Source organism: Chlorocebus sabaeus, chromosome 2, assembly GCF_047675955.1.
Source record: "Chlorocebus sabaeus isolate Y175 chromosome 2, mChlSab1.0.hap1, whole genome shotgun sequence".
NCBI classification, from domain to species: domain Eukaryota; kingdom Metazoa; phylum Chordata; class Mammalia; order Primates; family Cercopithecidae; genus Chlorocebus; species Chlorocebus sabaeus.
Genome location: NC_132905.1, coordinates 32,686,867 through 32,711,521, shown reverse-complemented (window position 1 = coordinate 32,711,521; position 24,655 = coordinate 32,686,867). Strand labels below are relative to the sequence as shown.

Here is a 24,655-nt window from a genome sequence, read left to right as displayed (position 1 = left end):
GCAATGGCGCAATCTCAGCTCACTGCAACCTCTGCCTCCCAGGTTCCAGTGATTCTCCTGCCTCAGCTTCCTGAGTAGCGGGGATTACAGGTGCCCGCCACCATGCTCCGCTAATTGTTTTTTTTTGTATTTTTAGTAGACACAGGATTTCACCATGCTGGCAATGCTGGTCTCAAACTCCCAACCTCAGGTGATCCACCTGCCTCGGCCTCCCAAAGTGCTGGGATTACAGGCATGAACCACTGTGCCCACCCTATGTTTGATTTTTAAAAAATAATTTAGTTGTAGTAAAACATACGCAACATAATATTTACCATCTTAACCATCCCGCCACTGTTTTTTAGAGGCAGGGTCTCACTCTGTCATGCAGGGTGTAGTGCAGTGGTGCAATCATAGCTCACTGCAGCCTCGAACTCCTGGGCTCCAGCAATACTCCTGCTTCAGCCTCCCCAGCAGTTGGGACTACAGGCGTGAGCCACCACACTTGGCAAATTTTTTCTTTTTCTTTTTTTTTGTAGAGACAGGGTCTCACTATGTTGCCCAGGCTGATGTGGAACTCCTGGCCTCAAGCCATCCTTACATGTTGGCCTCCCAAAGTGCTGGAATTATAGGTGTGAGCCACCATGCCAGGCCTGATCTTAACTATTTTTAAGTGTAAAGTTCAGTGGCATTAAGCATATTCACACTGTTGTACAACCGTCGTCACCATCCATCTATAGAAGCTTTTTCATCTTGCACAACTGAAACTGTAGACCCATTAAACTCCCCCCCCTTTTTTTTTTTTTTTTTTTTTTTACTGTGAATATACATTTTAATATGAGGTTGGTACAAAATTAATTGCGGTTTTTGCCATTACTTTCAATGGCAAAAACCGCAATTAATTTTGTACCAACCTAACCTATCCTTTGGAAAAAAATACTAATGTTGAAGAAAACATGGAAGAGGACTAGAAAGATACTCTGAGTACCTAAGCAGATTTATCGTGAGTTGATTAGCATTGGTTTGTTTTACCTTTCGTATTAACCTTATGCATTCTAAGAAAAAGGGTGATAAGCAATGTGAAAATCTGAGGTAAGCCAAAACCAGCCAACAGTGTTGCTATCAGATAAAGGGGAAATATGACCTGTTGCACAGGCATGCTCCTTCTCAGCACTTTTTTTTTTTTTAAAGATAGAGTTGTGCTCTGTCACCCAGACTGGAGTGCAGTGGCGTGATCTTGGCTTACTGCAACCTCCGCCTCATGGGTTCAAGTGATTCTTATGCTTCAGCCTCCCGAGTAGCTGGGATTGCAGATGGGCCCCACCACATTCGGCTCATTTTTTTGTATTTTTAGTAGAAATAGGGTTTCACTATTTGGCCAGGCTGGTCTTGAACTCCTGACCTCAGGTGATCTGACCGCCTCGGCCTCCCAAAGTGCTGGGATTATAGGCGTGAACCACCACGCCCAGCCCTTCTCAGCACTTCTAAGGCTTCAGGGAAAGGAAGACAAATGCAGAACCAAGTGTGTGGGATTTAGGGCACTTAAATGGTAAAAATCTTAAAGTCTGTCATGTTTTACAAACTTTGCCAGGTGTCATGGAACACCTGAGGAGTTGGTGCAGAATCTTCCAAAAACGAATGAAAACAAAACATACATGAGAATATTCATGGCAGCCTTATTCGTCATAGCCCCAAGCTGTAAACAGTTCAATGTCCCTCAGCTAGTGAACAAATAAATAAAATGTGGTGCCATTCATACAATGGGCTACCACTCAGCAATAAAAAGGAATGCACTATGAATGCACACAACAACATATACAGCACGAAGACATGATGCCTCGTGCAGGAATCCAGACATAAGATTGCATGTGGTATGAGGCCATCTGTATGAAATTTCTAGAAAAGGCAAAATTCAAGACACAAAGCAGACCAGTGGTCATCTGGGGCTGAGGCTGAGGCCAGGGACTGACCAAAAATGGTTGTGGGGAAGAGGTGTTTCATTTTATTTTAATTAATTAATTAATTCATTCATTTATTTTTATTTGAGACGGAGTCTTGCTCTGTCGTCCAGGCTGGAGGGCAGTGGTGTGATCTCGGCTCACTGCAACCTCCACTGCCCGGGTTCAAGTGATTCTCCTGCCTCAGCCTCCCAAGCAACTGGGACTATAGGCGACTGCCCACCACACCTGGCTAATTTTTTGTACTTTTAGTAGAGACGGGGTTTTGCCATGTTGGCCAAGCTGGTTTTGAACTCCTGACCTCAGGTGATCCGCCTGCCTTGGCCTCCCAAAGTGCTGGGATTACAGGCGTGAGCCACCACACCCAGCCAGAAGTGGTTTTAAAATTGGATTGGGGTGAAGGTTACACACCCGTATAAACTGATAAAAAATCATTGTAGCGTATACTTAATGGGTGAATTTATGGCATGTAAATTATAGTGCAATCAAGACATAAAACAACTAAAAAACCACATACCAAAAAACCAATGCAGCCAATCTCTCCCCAAAAGACCCCTGCTATAATTCAGTTTACAGATGGAATCTAAATAGCAGGTGGAGCCACTAAAATCTGAATGGAATTGACATACTGTCATATCTAGCTGTCTGTCAGTCACTCAGCCCCAGTGTTTACAATGCTAATGCTGTAGGAGTCTCAGTGGGAAGTTAAGTTACTCAGTAAGGCTTCTCTCAATGCAGTGAATAAAAAATTTAAAAAATTAATAAAATCTTCCATACCTGAACATCCTAACACCCCTCTACAAGCCAAATAAAACAATTCTTTGAAAGAACATGAATTACATAAAAGTTATCTACATTTACAGAAAAACAGGGTCTGGGATAAGATGTCTTAACCAGCTACAGGATGAGCTCTGTCTCTTGCCAAGTAACAGGATTTCTCTGACGCATCCAGCAAAGCTCTGGAGTTTGCTCTCTGGAAGCCTGTTCCCATTTCTCTGTCTGTGATGCAGACAATGCTGCATCACAAGGTTCCAGATCTTTCACAGGTCATTAACAGGCATCCTATAGGACTTCCCCCCGACACTCCCACCCGAGAACTCTTTCAGTGGGTTCTCCAGTGACTTAGAAACACATTTTTTTCCTTGGTGGGGTTGGCTACTCATACCCTCTCCTTGGCCCTTTTCTTTGCTTAATTGAAAATAGAGCAGGCATGGTGGCTCACGACTGTAATCCCAGCACTTTGGGAGGCCAAGGTGGGAGGATCTCTTGAGGTCAGGAATTTGAGACCAGCCTGGCCAACATGGTGAAACCCCATCTCTACTAAAAATGCAAAAATTAGCCGGGTGTGGTGGTGCATGCCTGTAGTCCCACTACTCGGGAGGCTGAGGCAGGAGAATCGCTTGAACCTGGGAGGCAGAGGTTGCAGTGAGTCGAGATTGTGCCACTGCACCCCAGCCTGGGTGACAGAGTGAAACTGTGTCTCAAAAAACAAAACAAAACAAAACAAAACAAAAAAATAGAAAATAGAAACCCCAAGCTGGAACCACATGGGTTCTGCCCCCTCTCCACTCCTTGAATCCCTGTTTCTCCCGGTCTAGTCAGTTCAGTAAACCCTCCACCCTTGTCCGTCATTCCAACAACCAACAATAAGAGCAAATAATAAAACCTACTTGTCATAGTTTTCCTGCTCTTTCTTAAGAAGGGGTTACTATTTAGATCTAATTACTTAAGATTGTCTATTGGCCCAGGAGCAGCTTTCAGTATCCTCCAGGCCTCTTATTAAAACAGATGTGCTTTTCCTGTACTGAGCACTAAAATACTATAAACTATCAGAGTTCTAAAATGTGTTTTTTTAATTCACAAATTTTGAACACATTTAAAAAGGGGCAAAAGAGTATATGATAAATGAATTCATTATGAATGAATTTGAAAGGGACAAAAGAGTGTTCAATAAAAAGTTAGTCCCCCTCTCTACTTTGTCCTCCAGAAATGGCAACTTCTCTATGGGCTGTTTTGCATCTTTTAATAATACACCTGGAGTCTGTTTCACATCAAAAAAGAACTGATTCATTATTTTTAAAAACAATATGGTATGAATGTATCATAATGTATTTAACCAATTCTCTAGCTATGGACATTTAGGTGGTTTCCAATCTTTTCCTAAAACAATATAATAACCGCCCTTGTATACCCACATATCAGTTTGCATGTGTGAGTATAGCTGTGCTATAAACACCTAGGAGTGGATTTGCTGAATCAAAGCTATATAGAATTGTAATTCTGATACTGCCAAATTGCACTCCATAGACTAATTTCTACTTTGACCTACAAGCATTTTATGAGAGAGCACATTTCCTGACACTCTTGCCAAGAAAGTATGTGAAACTTTTTGATCTTTGCCACTATAAAGCATTATAGTTCCTTTTCTATGAACTATATATTTACATTTTGCTCATTAGTCTACTGGGTTGTTGGTCGTCTTATTATTGATTTTTAGGAGCTCTTTACATATTAGAGAATTTCGTCTGTTGTTTGTAGCATGTGTTGTAAAGACTTTTACTTTGTTATAGTTTTTTTTTTTTCTTTTTTGGCCAGGTGTAAAATTTTCATTTTTTATTAAAATGTACCAATCTTTTCTTTTCTGGATTTTTCATTTTTTGAGTCTATTATTATTATTGTTATTATTTTATTTATTTTGGGAGACAGAGTTTTGCTCTTGTTACCCAGGCTGTAGTACAATGGCGTGATCTCTGCTCACTGCAACCTCTGCCTCCCGGGTTCAAGTGATTCTCCTGCCTTGGTCTCCCAAGTAGCTGGGATTACAGGCACATGCCACCATGCCTGGCTATTTTTTGTATTTTTAGTAGAGATGGGTTTTCATCATGTTGGCCAGGCTGGTCTCGAACTTCTAACCTCAGGCGATGCACCCACCTTGGCCTCCCAAAGTACTGTGATTACAGGCATAAGCACCTACTCCCAGTGAGTCTATTATTTTTGAAATGTTGAATTCTAGCATTTTATATATCTGAGATTTTAATCAGCACCTGTTACTAAGGACCTGTGGCCAGTACAAATCTCTCTGAAAGCCAGAGAAGCTCCCTAGTCCTCACTGTAGATTTTAGTTCCTACTCGTCGGGTGCCTTGTAAATTTGCAGGGGCTTCATGGGTGCTCATTCCTCTTCTTAGATTTGATTATAGCTCCCACGAGAACCCGAATTACATCTTAAATTTCTATATCCCTCTATATTTATGCAGCACACAGTAGGAGTCTTAAACTGGATTTTATCTATAGTACGCATAATTGTAAGAGACGGGGAAGGGAATATCGCCATAAGTACTAAAGTGGTTGAGGATCACAGGGTCCCCCAAAACCATGTCCTGCTATCCTAAGTCTTCCTGTCACCTTTGGGTTGACAGTTTCTGTGTGGCTGTTAGATTCAAATAGGTTTCACTTTTTAGGCTATGAAGAGGGAGCTCCTCACCAATTAAGCAAGCAGAGGGTAGAGGCCAAAGAGCCAGAGACAACAGCCCTTGTGACCCTCAGCTTCGTGTCCTTGTCCCCTTCTGAAGTATAATTCATTTGATTTCTTCCACTTTTTAGACAAATACATATTTAACCCTGCTCCTCTACATTTATGCTAATAGTCTGCCATTATCTGGCTTATTTGACTATGAAGTCACTTACATGTTCCTGACAGTTTTTCAGGGGGCAGATGACTCAGCTGCATTCTTTTTAGCTCAAGCTTAGTTCTGAGACAGGGGATTGAATGAGGGAGTCTCTTGGCAAAGAAACTGCTGGAAGGGTCCCCAAGGACCCTATGAGTCCTTGGGCTGAGTGATCCTATCATCGATCAGGTGCCTGAACTAGGAAAACTTGACTCACAGCATGTGGAGTGAGGGGCAAAGAAAGTACCAGATGCGGTCTCTGTCTCCAAGGACTTGGTTGTCTATTTGGAGAAAAAAATCCACAGACACGGCGTGAGTACTGAAATTGTATGGTATTCAGCTGTGGCTCAGAGAAGGCAAAGGCCCATGTGACCGAGAGTAGAGAGGAAAGCTCCTTTCTGGAAAGAGTGGAACCTGAATGTGGCCTCAGAGCAGGGGTTCTGATTCTGGAGTTCTTGGACTTGGAAGTTTGATTACCAGGTGGTCCACGAGCTCGTATGAGGAAACACAACCTCTCCAATTGCACAGACTTCTAATGGAAATATAGCATTTCCTCTCAGGATGAGCGTGAGCCATAATCCACAGCATTGCAGAGGACTTGTCACTCTGTGACCACCAGAATCAAGACTTTTTTTCCTTCTGTATGCCAGTTGTTGCTTCTGTCTTCAAGCAATGCTCACCCACATCACTACTTTGAAATTACGGTAGTTATAAGAACTACCACCAGATCTTCTTTATTCAATTAACTAAAAATATATTACTATATACATTTTCAAAAAGGGTTTGGCCACTGCAGTTTAATATAACTGTTTCATTTTGTAGTCCTATGTATTTTATCTTATTAATTTGAAAACATCATTTTAATATACAACGGTTTTGAGTTCTCAGTACCCAGCTTAGTTCTTGGTCTACAGTAGTTGCTCAATAAATAAACACATAAACAAACAACAGATGGGGCACAGATTTGAATAGATAAGACAGGACCAAATTACTGACTTAGTAATTGGAAAATGCATGGGCATATTTTATTTATGTATTACCTATTTTCAAAAAACATGTAAGGCAGCTTATTAGAACAGATGGCATACAACAGGATAGCTTAAATTAAGAGTTAAGCAAGGAAACACTAAAGTTGAGTCATGAATGAGGCTTAAAAATAAAATCACATAAAAGTATGGACTTGGTTTTAGCAGACAATGCAAAAACAAAAACAAAAACAAAAAAACCTGGACAGTTGCATAATTCACAGTACACTTAAAAAAAAAGCTAAGCCAATTGTGTAGAAGAAGCAGTACAGTAATTTCTCCTGAAGATTTTATCGAAGGAAAGCCAAAATTTGTGCTTTTGTCATGATTCACTTATGCATTACAGACACAAGCTTGGTCCACGGGATAAAAATCAAGGACTGAGCAGGAACTTCTCCTTAGAAATGATAAGGAACAAGGTTTGTTTTGAAGATGCCAGCTGGGGAACCAGTGAAAGCTGAGGTGAGCCTTTGCAGACCAGACCTAAAGTCAGGATGAAGGAGAAGACAGTGCCTCTTACAAGAAGTGGAAACGCTGCTGTAGATGAGAAAGGGTCTGTACAGAAAGGCCGACCGAGATAAGCTCCTCCAAGTGTCTGGCAGTGAATGGAAAAGAGCAACAAGCACAAAACAGTGATGGGAGCTGCCACATGGGGACCCTGCGCACTCAAAGGACCAGTCATCCAGTTCATATTGTCGACACTGGGCCATTGTACCACTGACTCTCAGCTCTGCAAGCGGGCTCATCAGGAGCAAGGACGAGGCAGAAGTTCAAAGAACTTATTTCACCCCTCATTAGTTATTCTAATAGCCTCCAGGGGGAGATGTGCAGTGAAAATGGAATTGGCGACCAGCTGGGTGACCAGGTAAGAAAAAGGGATTACATAGATGATCCCTTTTCCTCAATTCCAAAGAGTAAGCAAGCACTGGAGTGCAGTCCTGTGTGCACCATCATGTGGTCCTAGCTTGTTCATGGGAACCTGCCTTTAATCCTGACCTCTGACAACTCCTTTCCTTCCTCAGCATTAAGAGCTCCAACTCTGGCCGGATGCGTTGGCTCATGCCTGTAATCCCAGCACTTTGGGAGGCCGAGGCAGGAGGATCATGTGGTCAGGAGTTCGAGACCAACCTGGCCAATATAGTGAAACCCCATCTTTACTAAAAATACAAAAATTAGCTGGGCGTGGTTGCATGAGCCTGTAGTTCCAGCTACTCGGGAGGCTGAGGCAAAATAATTGCTTGAACCCGGGAGGTGGAGGTTGCAGTGAGCCGAGATCGTGCCACTGCACTCCAACCTGGGTGACAGAGCAAGACTCTGTCTCAATTAAAAAAAAAAGAACTCCAGCTCTGTGAGTCGCTCTCATCTTGTTTGACCATTCCTGTGAATGGAGTGGGCAGTGCATGCCACGCTAGGTGCAAAGATCCCCAGAGACTCCGGCTAACTACGTAGCAGCTTACTGTGCCCAGTAGAAACCAAAGGATAAAAATTCAGAGACCAGGGTCCATGTATCAGTCTCACCCTGCAGGGCTAAACAGGTGATCACACAAATAAATTCATCCTCATTTTCATAACCAAACGCCTCAATTTTATACTTCCATGCATTCATATTAAAAAGAGAAAGACAAAAGAGAAAAAGTTGCTTACTTTAGGATTCAAGTCGAAGAAAGAGTAGTATTTAAATCGTAACAGCAGCTGCTCATCCTCTTGGATGCCTTGTTCCATAAGGGAGCGCGAGGAGTCTAGCCAACTAGAAAACGACAGCATGAGTTTTAGAAGCCAATCAATTTTACATATATATACACGTTATATTATTATGTCATATATTCTACTCTCTCTCTCTCTCTATATATATATATATCCTTGAACAAAATCAGGGTATGCAATACAGACTGAGTATCCCTAATTTGGAAATCTGAAATGCTCCAAAATCTGACACCTGATGCTCAAAGGAAATGCTCACTGAAGCATTTTTGTTTTGTTTTGTTTTTAAGCCAGAGTCTTGCTCTGTCGCCTAGGCTGGAGTGCAGTGGTGCAATCTCAGCTCATTGCAGCCTCTGCCTCCCGGGTTCAAGCGATTCTCTTGCCTCAGCCTCACGAGTAGCTGGGACTACAGGTGCATGCCACCATGCCCAGCTAAGTTTTGTATTTTCAGTAGAGAGGGGGTTTCACCATGTTGGCCAGGCTAGTCTCGAACTCCTGACCTCAGGTGATCTGCCTGCCTCGGCCTCCCAAAAGTGCTAGGATTACAGGCGTGGGCCACTGCGCCCGGCCTTGCTGAAGCATTTTGAATTTCAGGATTTTGGATTAGGGATGCTCAACTGGTGAGTATAATGCAAATATCCCCAAACTTTAAAAAATGTAAAAAATAAATTCTGAAATCCAAAACACTTCTAGTCTCAAGCATTTTGGATAAGGGATACTCAACCTGTATAACCAAAAATCAGTAAGCACATAATAATAGCTTATATATGCATTTTGTCTTATAGTTTTCAAAGTGCTTTATAGAATTTTTTTCTCATGGATACTCTAAAGTAATCCAATGAAGGGGCTGGGGCAGTTCTTACTACCTCATCTTTGTAGACAAAGAGACTTAGTCTGAGTGACATTAGATCATCCTTAAAGGTCACAGGCCTCAGCCGGGTGCAGGGGCTCATACCTGTAATTCCAGCACTTTGGGAGGCCAAGGTGGGCGAATCACCTGAGGTCAAGAGTTTGAGACCAGCCTGGGCAACATGGTGAAATCCCGTCTCTACTGAAAATGCAAAAATTAGCCAGGTGTTGTGGCACATGCCTGTAGTCTCAGCTACTTGGGAGGCTGAGGCAGGCCGGAGAATTGCTTGAACCTGGAAGGTGGAGGCTGCAGTGAGCTGAGATCATGCCATTGCACTCCAGCCTAGGTGACAGAGTGAGACTCTGTCTCAAAAAAACAAAAAACAAACAAACAAAAAAGTTCACAGGCCTGGTGATGGGGCCAGCTTGAGAATCCATATGTCCTGACTGCCCACACCACTTCTCCTTTTACCAGATGGTTCACCCCAGTGCCAGCTCTGTATTACTGTCTAGAACTTTCTGCAATGTGGGACATATTCATATCTGTGCTGTCTGATGCATCGGTCCCAGCTGAATGTGGCTGTTAGTGCCACATTTTAATTTTAATTAATTTAAAATCCAGTCCACATTTAGACATCCACATGTGGCTAGGGGTTCCTGTACAGTCCATAGTAGAGTTCTGGAGTTGAGAAATAAAAACCGGGGAAAGAGGATGACCAACATGAAATCACCATCCTAAAGGAGCTGACAGTCTGTTGGGGGAGACCAAGCCCCATAACAAAGGGACGATGTGATGTTGGAGTGAGCAAAGTGTGTCGGGACAGAGCTACAAGGAGGGGGCCGATCTTGAAGGTAATACTTGAGCAGGAGACGGCATGTGATTGGGCCTTAAAGGGCAGGTAGGGACTGACCAGTCAGTAAAGGGGAATGGTCCTGGAGGTGAGGCAGTGACAGAAAGAGTGAGTGTGCACCTGGGCGGCATGGGGCCATGAGAACACGGGAGGACATGGAGACACCTGTTGGGGCCAGATCTTCTAGGGAGTTGAATGCTGTTGACAAGTTTGACTTTATCTGGTGGGCAATGGGGAATAACAGAAATGGTAGTTTCAGAAATTGTTTGGGTGTATTTTCGAACAGAACTCAAGGACTTGCTCATTAGAATGCCTAAAGAGAAGAGCAACAGCTGGGCGCGGTGGCTCATGCCTGTAATCCCAGCACTTTGGGAGGCCGAGGCGGGCAGATTACCTGAGGTTGGGAGTTTGAGACCAGCCTGACCAACATGGAGAAACCCAATCTCTACTAAAAAAAATACAAATTTAGCTGGGCATGGTGGCGCATGCCTGTAGTCCCAGCTACTTGGAAAGCTGAGGCAGGAGAATTGCTTGAACCTGGGGGGCAGAGGTTGTGGTGAGCTGAGATTGCACCATTGCACTCCAGCCTGGGCAATAAGAGCAAAACTCCATCTCAAAAAAAAAAAAAAAAAAGAGAGAGAGAGAGAAAAGAGTGACATTCTACAAAAGACAATGTAAGCCTGGTGGGTCACCTTGGATCTCCCCCACTGGCCCATGGGGACCAACACACTTATTAACTACCCTACATCCCATAAAATATACTTTGCATATCTGTAGTGGCAAAGAATTAGTATTCACAGATAGTAAATCTACTGAGTTACCCAAACATGTAAATTTAGGCACACTTTAAGTATACTGAAATGACCAAAGGCTGAATTTTTCCCCTTTGTTGCTAAAATCAGCACTAACTTTTGCAAATAAAGTACAATCCCTAGGCCTACCAACTTGAAAATGAAACATGACACCCCATCTCTTACTGTGTCGGCACTAGCTCAGGGAGAACTAAATGGAGCTGTGTCCTTACCCTGCATTGAGCTTGGCTTTATCAACCAGAGACCGAGGCTGGTACATATCCGCCAGTGCTTCCGGAGACTGGGGGGTCTGGCTGAATGCGAGGATGCTGCAGTTTTGTTCCGTCAAAGGGCTGTCACTGAACCAAGTCATGGTGGATGACGCTGGTGTTCCATTGATGGGGTCGTATATAGGAGTCATGGTTTTACTGTATAAACCAGGACTTACTGCAAGGCAAGGGGAGTATGAACTATGATATGAGAATCCAGGGATAGAAATCTTCAGGAAAATATTAACATTACTTACACTAAAATGAGTTTTGACTTTAAATTTGGCACCATTTAAAATAATATAAGTCAAGCTGGGCACTGTGGCCCACATCTAATCCTAGCTACTTGGGAGGCTGAGGTCAGAAGACTGCTTGAGCCTAGGAGTTTGAGATCAGACAGGGCAACATAGCAAGACTTCATCTCAAAAAACAAACCAAAAAAACCCTGCAAAATAATACGGATCATGATGGTAGAGAGATTAGTAATACACAGGTAATGGTCTTATCTGTAAATTCAGCTCTCAAAAGCTTTGGAACACAAATATATAAAAGCCTACAAAAATCAGACAAATGTTGGGGACCACCTCTTTTCTTTCTTTCTTCCTTTTTTTTTTTTTTGAGATGGGGTCTCACTCTGTCGCCCAGGTTGGAGGGCTGTGGTGTGATCTTGGCTCACTGCAACCTTCACCTCCTGGGTTCAAGTGATTCTCCAGTCTCAGCCTCCTGAGTAGCTGGGGTTACAGGCACCTGCCACCACACCCGGCTAATGGAGACCACCTCTTTTCTAATAATTCAAAGTTTTCCTACTTCAGTAGGAGTCTTGGTACTATTAGAGAACTGGAGGCCTCACAGAATGCACGTACCCAGTATGTTTCAGATGGCCCCATAAACAAACAGCAGGACTCGCCACTTTTAACAATCCAGTAGGCTGATGATTTACAAATCAGCTGGCTCTAATTTGTACAATTTGTCCTTTTCATTAGAATATACTATGCAAGAAAGCCCTCAGTCTTGGCCGGGTATGGTGGCTCATGTCTGTAATCCCAGCATTTTGGGAGTCCGAGGCAGGCAGATAACACTTGAGGCCAGGAGTTTGAGACCAGCCTGGCCAACATGGCAAAACCCCGTCTCTACTAGAAACACAAAAATTACTCAAGTGTGATGGTGCACACCTGTAATTCCAGCTACTCAGGAGGCTGAGGCACAAGAATCGCTTGAGCCCAGGAGGCAGAGGCTGCAGTGAGCCGAGATTGTGCCACTGCTCTCCAGCTTGGGTGACAGAGCAAGACTCTAAAAAAAAAAAAAGGAAGAAAGAAAGCCCTCAATCTTGCAAGCAAGCTAGAGATTTGATTGTTTTGATATAAAAAGAAAAGGATACTTCTTCTCCAGAATTTTCACCTGCCCTCCTCTTACACACCCCATAAAAAAAATCGGATTCAGTAAAGAATCACACAATGATAGAATCATGAAGAGAGAAGTGTATTTAAGTGATTTAACTTTTTTCTTTTATTTTCTTTTTTTGGGACAGGGTCTTGCTCTGTCACCCAGGCTGAGTGCAGTGGCACAATCTTGACTCACTGCAACTTCCACCCTCAGGGCTCAAGCAATCCTCCCATCTCAGCCTTCTGAGTAGCTAGGACCACGAGCATGCACCACCATGCCCAGGTTATTTATTTATTTATTTTTTGTATTTTTAATAGAGATGGGATCTCACCATGTTGCCCAGGCTTGTCTCAAACTTCTGAGCTCAAGTGATCCACCCACCTCAGCCTCCCAAAGTGCTGGGATTACAGGCATGAGGCACTGTACCCAGCCACTTACCTTTTTTCTAAATATCACTCTTTTATCCCAAATTTGTGGTCAGTGGTACTAAAATTTTGCATTCATCGGCAACATCAGATATACAATTCAAATAATGAGTTATTAAACATGCTTGGAAAAAAGTCTGAAACACATTTCTGTCCATTCTAAACTTGACTAGATAGACTTTCCTCATCACATCAGTTCTGCAATTTTATTTCTCCTTTGTTTGGTGGGCGTGGGAGGAGAGGTATATTTCTCTCTTGAGTTTTACTGTATGTTCAAACAACAAAACACCTGTCACAAATCTTACCTGATGAACCTGAAGCTGTTGGAGAACTCTCCAGGTTTAGAACATCTTCAATTATGGGTTCCTTATTATTTTTATCTTTTTTCTTCTTCTTCTTAAAATAGTCACCAGAAGGCTTTAACAAGGAAAGCTCTTCTGATCTTCTAATATCTAGAAATAATTTTTTTTAAATGAAGAAAAAGAAAAAGTAAAAAGAAAAATCCTTCTAAGACTCAGAGTCATTTTGTGCATTTGAAATCATTTCTAAGGAAATTTCTGAAAAGTAAATGGGACTAAACTGCATCCCTTTTGAAGAAATAGAAGGGGAAAGGGGAACGGAGACCTCCAAAGTAGGTGGGGGGAGAAAATAGTGGAGGGAGATTAAGTCTAGTGAAATTTCTAGTTAGAAAAATTATTATAAAAATATTTCAAATGTATCTAAAACAAAAGGAATGGTATAATGTCCCCTTCATGTGTTCCCCAGCTTCAGTCATTATTAGTTAGCATTATGCTATTCTTGTTACCTATTTACCACCAACTTTACCTCCCTCTCCCCGTTTTTCCTGATATGGTTTGGACGTGTCTTCACCCAAATCTCATCTTGAATTCCCATGTGTTGTGGGAGGGGCCCAGTGGGAGGTAACTGAACCATGTGGGCAGGTCTTTCCTGTGCTGTTCTCGTGATAGTGAATAAGTCTCATGAGATCTGATGGTTTTATAAGGAGTTTCCCTGCACAAGCTCTCTCTTTGCTTGCTGCCATCCATGTTAAGACGTGACTTGCTCCTCCTTGCCTTCCACCATCATTGTGAGGCCTCCCCAGCCATGTGGAGGGGACTTTAATGTAAGTCCATTAAACCTCTTTCTTTTGTAAATTGCCCAGTCTCAGGTATGTCTTTATGAGCAGCATGAAAACAAACTAATAGACTTGCCTTTGTTGCTCCCTCTCCCTTTCCTTTTTCCAGTTTTTTAAACAACCAACAAGGGTCCTGCTTCCTTTTTTCTTTATAGACCACAGATCTTGAAAGTCTTTCTTTTACACACTGCCCATCAGCTCATTTCATCCCTGTGGCGATGCCCTCATGCCCTGCCCATTTCTTCTTGGTCCTCACCATTTCAGCACACCTGGGTTCTGGTGGAATCTAGACCATGCGTCTTTCTGCCAGAGGCTTTGCTCTGATGGCTTGCCAGGGTCTGCACTGCAACAGCCTACACATTCAGGGAATTAACACTCCCCAAGAGCGGCCTTCGGTGACTGTCCAGGATGCTGCATAAGCATCCTTACCCCGAGGCTGTGTCTACACTGTCTCCCAGAGGTCGCCAGCTGCTGCAGTGTAACCTGATTGGTGACACACTTCTCTTTTCAGTCTTACTTCCCTGTCCCCAACAGTATTTCCTGGCATCACTTCCCAAATGAACTATCTGTACTTGAATCCTTATCTCAGGGTCTGCTTCTGGGAACTGAAACTATGATAATCCCCATTTCCCCCATTAATCGAATATATTTATAATTGCTGATCAGAATTGCTGATAACCTTTAACTGCACTAGTGGCTATCATTCCAGGTAAAAGTCAATTAATTTGGACTTTTAGTCTCTGAGCAGCTTTGCTGAAGGTAAGTGCACTGATTCCATTAAGTTCTGTCATCGTTTCATTCATATACTGCTCGGTGCTGAGACTGAACCTAGCAGTTTAACTTGACTCTCCCCAGTAGCCAAGGACTGTCAGGTTGCAACACACCTGTGACCATTCCAAATGCATAATTTATACACAAACCCGGTCATGAATAAAAAATTTCACTGTGAGCACAAAAAGCAAAACAATGAAACAGAAACACCTTATCTTCAAGGTCAAGATTTGTGTCTTTTCTGTTCTTCAAGGGAAAAGCCACGAAACTGCTGCATTTGATTTCACTTCAGTTGATAAGATATAAAATGCAATGATTAGAAATGCCAAGTTGAGCCTTTAAAACTATTACAAAGAGATAATCAGGAAAAGAGAACATCTGATTGCTTCTGTTTATTTGAAAACTTGGCCGGTCGTGGTGGCTCAAGCCTGTAATCCCAGCACTTTGGGAGGCCGAGATGGGCGGATCACGAGGTCAGGAGATCAAGACCATCCTGGCTAACACGTTGAAACCCCGTCTGTACTAAAAAAAATACAAAAAACTAGCCGGGCAACGTGGCGGGCGCCTGTAGTCCCAGCTACTCCGGAGGCTGAGGCAGGAGAATGGCGTAACCCCGGGAGGCGGAGCTTCCAGTGAGCTGAGATCCGGCCACTGCACTCCAGCCTGGGCGACAGAGCCAGACTCCACCTCAAAAAAAAAAAAAAAAAAAAAAAACTTTACGTTTTTAGTTTCAGCTATGATGTGTGCTTCCAAGTCCACTGTGGTGTGTGGAATATAGTATTTTATTTAATCATTTACTTTGTTTTCAAATCCTCATTAGAATATTACCAAAAACACAAAGTGTCCTCATGCTTGCCATTTGCACACCAGGGACAAGATTGCAACTTACATTCTGTAATGAAAGGTTCCATTCATTTGTTCACTCAATAGTTATTGTGTGCCAGGCATTGTGACTGGAGTGAGGAATGCAGAAATGCTCAGGAAATAGTTTCTGCCCTCACCCTATTTCATCTACCATACCAGTCCCCACTGCCCAACCCTGGCATTCCCAATCCTGCTGATGCTTTTTCTCTTTTTTTGGGGTACTATCCATCCCCTTTTAACCTCTTATATTCTTTTTTAACTTGTTACATTTATATGTTAAAATTTGTTACATTTACATTTATTGGTTAGTGTCTGTCTCTGCCTGCTAAAATGCAAGCTCCAGGTAGCAGGGATTTTAGCTCTGTATTGCTACTATATCCCTAGCTCTCACCACAATGCCTGGGACACAGTAGGTGCTCAATAAATATTTGCTGAATGAGTGAATAGTTTATGGTTTAATGGGAAAAATAGATTACTCACTATATATCACTATATATTATCTATTCTGGGTTCAAATGTTGATTTTTGATTTTGGGACCAATGAATATGCCTATAATACTTTCAAAAATTATAAAATGAGAATACCTTTATGGTGTGTTTCCCTCTCTTTATGGAGTTTTATAAAGAAAAATTGGTTTGGGTAGTGTTGTCTTTTTGACTATTAAATTATAGGATACCAAATCTGTAAATAATTAGATTTAAGTTCACAATTAAGTATACTTTTCTGCTTAATCACTTCATAAGTGATTTTTGTGGACAGAGTTATTTACTTGAGCCAGGTCTTAAGCAATTAAGACTTTGGAACACCATTATCTCAAAAACAATAAAGACACATAACTCTATGGTGATTAAGTATTTAATACAATTCTTTTTAATCTTAAATACTGTACAAAATGTTTGAGTATAGCTTGGATCAATAAATGGGGAGGGCAATCTTAATGGTTTATCTTGTCTATTTACAAATCTCTTTTGGAATAGTTTTAAGCTTTGTGGAGATGCACCTGATTTATGTCAATAATGTTCTACTTGGCTTAACTACACTTAAATGGCTGCAATACCCAGAAGGGCTTAAGCATGTGCTTCCTAATAGGTGAATGTTCTCTAGCCAATTGCTTGAAGTAGGCAGAATGCACACATAATTTTCCTGTCTTCCTTTACAAGAGTCTACAGGGCACAGGGGCCCTTCCTGGGTACTTACTCAGGATTTTGCAGATATCACTGACAGCTTTAAAAACCACAGCTGAGAAGCTGACTCGCAACCTCACCATCTTCAAATTCGGCAGGCGAAGGCGCAGCATTTTATGCTGAGGGGTGAAGAGAAGCTTTGCATCTGCCTGGACCCCATATTTGTCCAGGGTCCAGTGGGTTTTCAGAAGCCAGCAATGCTTCTGTTCCCACCAAAGAGCAAAGTCTGACCAGTCTTGGGATATGTCTGCAAAAATGAAAACACAACTAAGTAAAATGAGAGAGAGCCCAGCTTGGAGGGTTCTGGAGTTGCAGAGTCAATTTCATTGTGTGCGAAAATGTAAACCAACAACTGATCTTCAGTTCCCCATGGCCTTTTACGATCCAAGGCTTAACAACTTTTGGCTTCTTTCCAAAGTCTCTAGGGAAAACATAGGGACTGGGATAGCATTAAGAGAAATACCTACTGTAGATGACAGGGTTGATGGGACAGCAAACCATCATGACATGTGTATACCTATGTAACAAACCTGTATGTTCTGCACATGTATCCCAGAACTTGAAGTAAAATAAAAAACACTTAAATAATCAAATCAAATAAAAAATTTAAAGATAAAATAATTTAAAAAGAAAAAAAATGATAGGGCTGGGTGCTGTGGCTCACATCTGTAATCTCAGCACTTTGGGAGGCTGATGCAGGCGATCACCTGAGGTCAGGAGTTCGACACCAGCCTGGCCAACATGGCAAAACCCTGTCTCTACTACAAATACAAAACTTAGCCAGGTGTGGTGGCGGGCGCCTGTAATCCCAGCTACTCCAGAGGCTGAGACAGGAGAATCACTTGAAACCAGGAGGCGGAGGTTGCAGTGAGCCGAGGTCATACCATTGCACTACAGCCTGGGCAACAAGAGCAAAACTCTGTCACTGTGTCTCAAAAAAAAAAAAAAAAAAAAAAAAACAGGGACTAAACCTTACCATCATTTACGTTTAGATACTGTGGAGGAAAAGAAAAATAAACATGTGTTCACAATGAATGCTTAGGTTCTCTTCGCTAAAATCTCTCTGTGCCATGGCCCTTTCTGAGAAGGCTGAAAGCATCTGACTTTGTTTAATCAAGATTATTTCTGTTATAGAAATGTATCCTTATACCACTGTGTCACAAGGGAGTAGCAATAGCCTCCAATCAAAGTCCACACAGAAGTATGGTACAACTGACATTTCATTCTTCTCAGTCATGTCCAACTCTTTATCAGCACCGCCATATCCAAAGTGTCTAAATTGAAGTCAGAGTTAAAGTATTTTCTCCCTCTCAGTGTTAGCATCAATGTCTATCTTTCCCCTCCTTTAACGTTGGTATTAAAATAGAATCTTTCCCCTTCATCAATATTGGAGTCAATTTTTAGTCTTTTATTTTGCAAAATGAAGAGCTACCAGTATCTTTGTTTTCTTATTTTTCTTTAAATGTTTTTTCTTTCTCTTTTCAAATTAGAAACTCTCTCTCTTTTTTTTTTTTTTTGAGATGGAGCCTCCCTCTGTTGCCCAGGCTGGAGTGCAGTGGCATGATCTCAGCCCACAGCAACCTCCGCCTCCTGGGTTCAAGTGATTCTCCTGCCTCAGCCTCCCAAGTAGCTGGGATTACAGACGCGCGCCACTGTGTCAGGCTAATATTTTTTTGAGACGGAGTCTCACTCTGTCACCCAGTCTGGAGTGTAGTGGTGTAATCTCAGCTCACTGCAACCTCTGCCTCCCGGGTTCAAGCGATTCTCCTGCCTCAGCCTCCTGAGTAGCTGGGATTACAGGCATGCACCACCACACCCAGCTAATTTTTGTATTTTTTGTAGAGACAGGGGTTCACCATGTTGGTCAGGCTGGTCTCGAACTCCTGACCTCGTGATCCACCCGCCTCGGCTTTCCAAAGTGCTGGGATTACAGGAAATTTTTGTATTTTTAGTAGAGATGGGGTTTTACCATGTTGGCCAGGCTGGTCTTGAACTCCTGACCTCAGGTGATTCACCCACCTTGGCCTCCCAAAGTGCTGGGATTATAGGCGTGAGCCACCGCACCCGGCCAGAAAACGCTCCTCTTAATGCTGTTAGTAGAAGCATAAATTGGCACAACTATTTTGGAAAACCTTATTAATCAGCATTTTTTTCTCTGAGCTATACCACCCAACAGAAATGATCACTGAAAGACAGGTGTTATAGCAGCTCTGTCTGTAAGTGCATGAAAATGGAAACAACCCAAATGTCCATTAAGAGGTAAATGGATAAATAATTGTGGCACATCCGTACAATGGACTATTATATGGCAATGAAAATGAACCAAAACAATATGCAACAGTATGGATAAATCTCACAGACATAATGTTGAGTGAAAGAAAGTCGATGTGTAAGAGTATATCCTTTGTAATTTCATTTGTCTAAAGTTCAAAATCAAGCAATGATTCCTGTGGTGTTAGACATCAGGATAGTGGTTATCCTTGGTGGTAGTGACTGGGAGGGGTCAGGGTATGCGGCTTGGGTGGGGAACAGTTGATGTTCTACTTCTTGATCTGAGTGGTTACAAGACTTTGTAAAATCCATTTAACTGTTTATAATAAGTGAAGCCTTGTTTATGATAAGTGAATTTTTCTGTATGTATATTATATGTCAATAAGGACTTATTGAAAAAAACAAACAACAAAAAACTATCTCGCTAGAGCAAATGAAAAGCCAGCATCTAAGGCCTTAAATAGAAGGGAAAAGAAGCACAAAGAAAATAGAATGTTATTAAATTCTAGGTTGACAATATTGACTCCTGATGTGAAGAGTGTAACGCTGAAGATTTCTTTGTTTAAACAGTGAACATAATAAATGGTGGATAAGTGTTAAAAGACTCCTCAGCACCAATTCATCACTAAGCTATCAAGTATTTACAGAGAATTAACACAGTAGTCTAATGCCAAGCTACGTAAAGTCACATTAGATGTCACCAGTGGATTGGGTCCCATCCCTGTTGAAGTCCAGCATTGTAGCTACTGGGAACTTTAGCTTGCCACCAAAGACTCAGGTTTTTTTTCCCCCCCGAGACCGAGTCTTGCTCTGTCACCCAAGCTGGAGTGCAGTGGCGTGATCTTGGCCTACTGCAACCTCTGCCTCCTGGGTTCAAGCGATTGTCCCGCCTCAGGCTTCCAAGTAGCTGGGATTACATGCATCCACCGCCACGCCCGGCTAATTTGTGTATTTTTAGTAGAGATGGGATTTTGCCATGTTGGCCAGCCTGTTCTTGAACTCCTGACCTCAGGTGATCCTCCCACCTCGGCCTCCCAAAGTGCTGGGATTATAGGTGTGAGCCACGGCACCCGGCCTGGGCTATTTCTTTCGCTCCTCTGGGATGAGGCGTGGGGGATTGCTCTCCAGGCCATTATAAGATAAATGATCAGAAAAACCTAGACCAGCGATTAATGGTGAGGCAACAGACAGGGTTTCAAATACAGCGAAATCATAAAGCAAGAGTAACTTACTGATCTGTTCTACTAACTTGAGCATCACTCCCCCGACATGAAGGTCTCCAGATACTCTCAGTGTGACGTCTTTCTGCTGCTCTTCATTGGGATGATCAACGCGGACCACAAGCTCCCAGGAAGCAGATGTAAAGTCAGTGGATGACAGCATTGTGGCAAACGCTGGTGTCTGCTGAACACAAAGACAGACATAGATTGGAATATGGGAAGGAAACGGGATGTGTCAGTAGACTAGCAGAGCCAAATTTCTTTTTTGTTTTGTTTTTTCATTGTAACCTCCTCTTCAAAACACTCTGCAAGGTTCCCGGTGCTCCAGATATTAAATTCAGCATCTTAACTTTAAAGACAAAAAGTTTTATAAAAATGATCTCAAACCATCTGAATTTATATACTTTATTTTCCACTCACCCACTCCCCCAAGACTACTTGGCTATGTATTTTCTTTGCCCACTCAATGTTTCAATCTTCATTTTCTCTCTGTTGACTTTTTTTGCCCTTCTCTCAACTATTCTGGCAATAGGCAATCTTCTATGTTGCCTTTTAAAAAATCAATTTTATTAAGGTATAATTTGCATGTAATAAAATGCGCAGATTTTATATACTATAGTTCAACATGTTTTGTTGTATGCAAATTATACTTCAATAAAGTTGATGTTTAAAAAGGATGTCATTAAAGCCTCTTATCTTTAATATCTTTAACACATGTATATTATTATATTCCTCCTACAAAAATTTATATCTTCCCATAATAAAGCTCAAAAAATAAAAAAAACAAAATAATTCCTATTTCATTCATTATAATATATAGTTTTACCTTAAATGTATATAGATACAGGTCATTAATAATTATTGCCATGTATTTGATTTACTTATTGTTCTATATCATGTAAAAATTGATTATCTAAATTTGCCAATTAAGTATTTGGATACATTTTTTTTTTTTTTTTTGAGGCGGAGTCTCGTTCTGTTGCCCAGGCTGGAATGCAGTGGCGTGATCTTGGCTCACTGCAAGCTTCGCCTCCCAGGTTCACGCCATTCTTCTGCCTCAGCCTCCCGAGTAGCTGGGGCTACAGGCGCCTGCCACCAAGCCAGGCTAATTTTTTTGTATTTTTAGCAGAGACAGGGTTTCACTGTGTTAGCCAGGATGATCTCGTGATCTGTCTGCTTTTTGCCTCCCAAAGTGCTGGGATTACAGGCGTGAGCCACCGCGCCAGGACGTATTCGGATACATCTTTGGCAAAATATTTAAAAACAGGAGTAATAGATATAAAAAGCTCACTCTTCAAAGTGCAGATGGAGGTGTGAACTTCAAAGCCGTAGTTTTCCCCTCATTGGAGAAGCCAGCAGGAAAGAATGTTTACAACTGAAATGTTTCAGGGGGTAACAGGAACACTGGAATCCAAAATTGGCAGCACTGAAATAAAACTTGAGATGTCAGTTCTCTCTTATTTTTAAACAGAAATAATGCTACTGCTCCTGGCCGTTTTAAACATTTAAAGTAAAAATTATTTAAATGATAATGAGTCTTTTTTACTTTACTATGTAAATCCAGCTTGTGAGAAATTCATGTTTTCATAAGGCCTATTTTTGAGAAACATTTAATGCACTCAAACTCCTAAGAAAGGGCTCCTTTGAGGGTGTATCCCCATTTATCTCATTTAATAGGATTCCCCCAGGGATCCTATTAAAATGCAGATTCTATTCAGCAGGTCTATAGGGACGGGCCATACATTTCTTAACAGACTCCAGATGTTGCTGGTCTGTGGCTATACTCAGTTCCTCCCTTCAACCTATTTAGAACAATATTAAACCAGGGATGACGGTAATATCCGAGGAACATTACTTTTAATAATAATTAAACAACCAGTGTCATATCTGTTCTGAGTGTTCATGTGAAACAACTCATTTGTAAGCATAAAAGAATCTCAAAATACGCCACACAGATAAATTGAATACTGCAAATCTGAACAGATTTAGGACAGATTTTATGGGTGAGGATCAAATGTAAGAGTTCAGAAATAGCTCCTTATGTTTTTTTTTTTTTTTTTTTTTGTGGTGGTCTTGCTCTGTCGCCTAGGCTGGAGTACAGTGGCACGATCTTGGCTCACTGCAACCTCTGCCTCCCGGGTTCGAGCAATTCTCTGTCTCAGCCTCCCAAGTAGCGGGGATTACAGGCGTGTGCCACGATGCCCAGCTAATTTTTGTATTTTTAGTAGAGACGGGGTTTCGCCATGCTGGCCAGGCTGGTCTTGAACTCCTGACCTTGTGATCCACCCGCCTTGGCCTCCCAAAGTGCTGGGATTACAGGCGTAGGCCACCGCGCCCGGCTGCTCCTTATGTTTTTATAGTCAGAAGCATGCAACGATGCAATGCGTCTCCTCCCTGTGCACAGAGATACACACAGAACCCTCTGCATGAGGAGTGCCATTCAGTGACTGCATTAGGCCTAACTGCCTGCCTCTGTCATTATCAACTTCAGGTATCATTTATTACCTACTGACTGTATGATGTGCTCTGTGTTAACTCCTGTCTTCTGTTATCCCTTTATCATCTTCCCAGCAATCTCATTTAGAAATGAGGAAACTCAGCCTCAGAGAGATGAAGCAACTTGCCCGAGGTCACAAAGCAAGTTAGATGCTGGATCCCAGACGGAAATCCAAGTCTTTCTATTTCAAACTCTTATCCACCACACTGGGAAACCATTTTGATAATGTTGCAATGCCAACATGAAAGAACACTCCTCAAACTACATGAACTCAATTCTCAGTAGCCTTTACTAAGCATTTCTATCAACACAAATCTTGCGCAGTGAGGAGACAAAAAAGAGACCCTTTCATCGTCAGACTCATAACTCGGCATTGAACTGTTCGACTTTAAGATCCTTACAATTTCTCAAATACTATGATTATGAGGTCTAGTTATTTAAAATGTTTTGTATATAAAGAAAATAACTTTTAAAGGTGATTCCTTACGGGGCAATCCCATATAAGGTCTTTTCTTTTCCTAACCTGGGTGATCAAAACACTACTCATTTAGGCTATAGATGCTGATTCCCCTTACAACAAAATGCGGGCTAAAATTAGCCAAGCAGGTTTTCCTGCATTCCTTTCCTATCTTTCTGCGCCTTCATTTTTGAGTGAATGTCTAGTCTGCAGCAAGCTGTTACTTGTTAAGGATAGCAGCAAACTTCAGCCGGGAAAACGCATCTAAGGAGACCAAAACAAGAAGCAAAGCTACCGGCAGAGTGCAACTCAACAGCCCTTCACCGAAAATCAAAGAAAGGAAAGCAGGGAAGGAGGGCTGGAGGGATGGAGAGCAGGAAGGAGGAAAGATGAGGGGGAAACAGTCCCCGACCCTTCCCCTGGAAGATCTGAAGGTGCTTGGTGTTCGAAGGCCACTGAACCTGTCTTTTGCCAGCTCTGCAGGATCCTGGGGAGGATGTTGGGTGGATAAGCCTGCCCCTTACTCCCATTAAGGCAGCACCTGCGGCTGAACTGAAAATTTATTTTGCGGCCAGATGCAGAGGGCCGGAGAAGGTGGTCACATCCAGACGAAATTATTTTCAATCAATAGCCATTTGAGTACAAGAGGCTGCAGAAAGAAAGGGGGTAAGGGGGCTCAGGAGCCACTGGTGCCCATCAAAGCCTCCCAACCTCCAGCTCCCCAGCCCTAGCCCCGGAGCACCCACCTCCTTTCCAGGAGCCTGTAGCGTCCGGCCTCGCAGTCGCGCACGTGGAGAGCTGCGTCCCTACAAACTACCCCGAGCCAAACCGAGGAGCGGGCGCTGGCGAAGTGGGGAGCGGGGGGCGCTCGGTGGCGGCGGTTGCTCAGCTAAGGCTGAGGCAGGTGACGGCTGGAGCCAGGGCGCGCAGGCAAAGCTGCCTTGGGACCGCCCGCGGAGGCTCAGTGCCGGCCCCCAGCCTGGCGCCGCGCGCCCGGTGCACTGCACGGCCCCCAGCGGCCCGGCTGAGGGCAGCGCGCCGCGGGGCAGGCGAGGGCACGCCCAGCGCGGGCCTGCTAGGTCTAGCTCCCGCGGAGAGGAGGCGCAGTCTGCAGATTTTTAAGGGCAAAGGGTGGCCGAAGGGCTGCTCTGCGGTGAGAAGGCGGCGAGAACCCGGGGCGCACGCTCACTATCTGCAGCTCCTCTTGCGATGTCTCATCCTGCCTCTTTAAGGCAGCCTCCAGTTTCACTGTTACCCCAGGCCCGCCGGGGACTAGCCCAGATGATTAAAGCCGCGCCACTTCCCCTCCTTTCAGGCATACCCATCCCTCACACCCCGGGGTGCGTCCAGGCGCAGGA

The 24,655-nt window shown here is 42.9% G+C and overlaps 1 protein-coding gene across 3 annotated transcripts in view; it reads right to left on the bottom strand.

The window, feature by feature from the left end:
- FERMT1 (FERM domain containing kindlin 1) overlaps positions 1-24,414 on the bottom strand; it is a 53,568-nt gene extending 29,154 nt beyond the window's left edge. The window contains exons 1-7 of one of the 3 annotated variants that reach the window (XM_008018604.3): positions 24,044-24,414; positions 21,635-21,769; positions 20,356-20,524; positions 16,866-17,099; positions 13,203-13,349; positions 11,054-11,267; positions 8,273-8,375 (exon numbers count right to left, since the gene is read on the bottom strand). In XM_008018604.3, coding sequence (XP_008016795.1) covers positions 8,273-8,375; positions 11,054-11,267; positions 13,203-13,349; positions 16,866-17,099; positions 20,356-20,506 — 849 coding nt within the window. In that variant the 5' untranslated portion in view covers positions 20,507-20,524; positions 21,635-21,769; positions 24,044-24,414. Of the gene's footprint in view, positions 1-8,272; positions 8,376-11,053; positions 11,268-13,202; positions 13,350-16,865; positions 17,100-20,355; positions 20,528-21,634; positions 21,770-24,043 lie in introns of those variants that run through there. The other 2 variants (XM_008018594.3, XM_037990694.2) reach the window with 2 other exon arrangements.
- Positions 24,415-24,655: the final 241 nt, after the last annotated feature.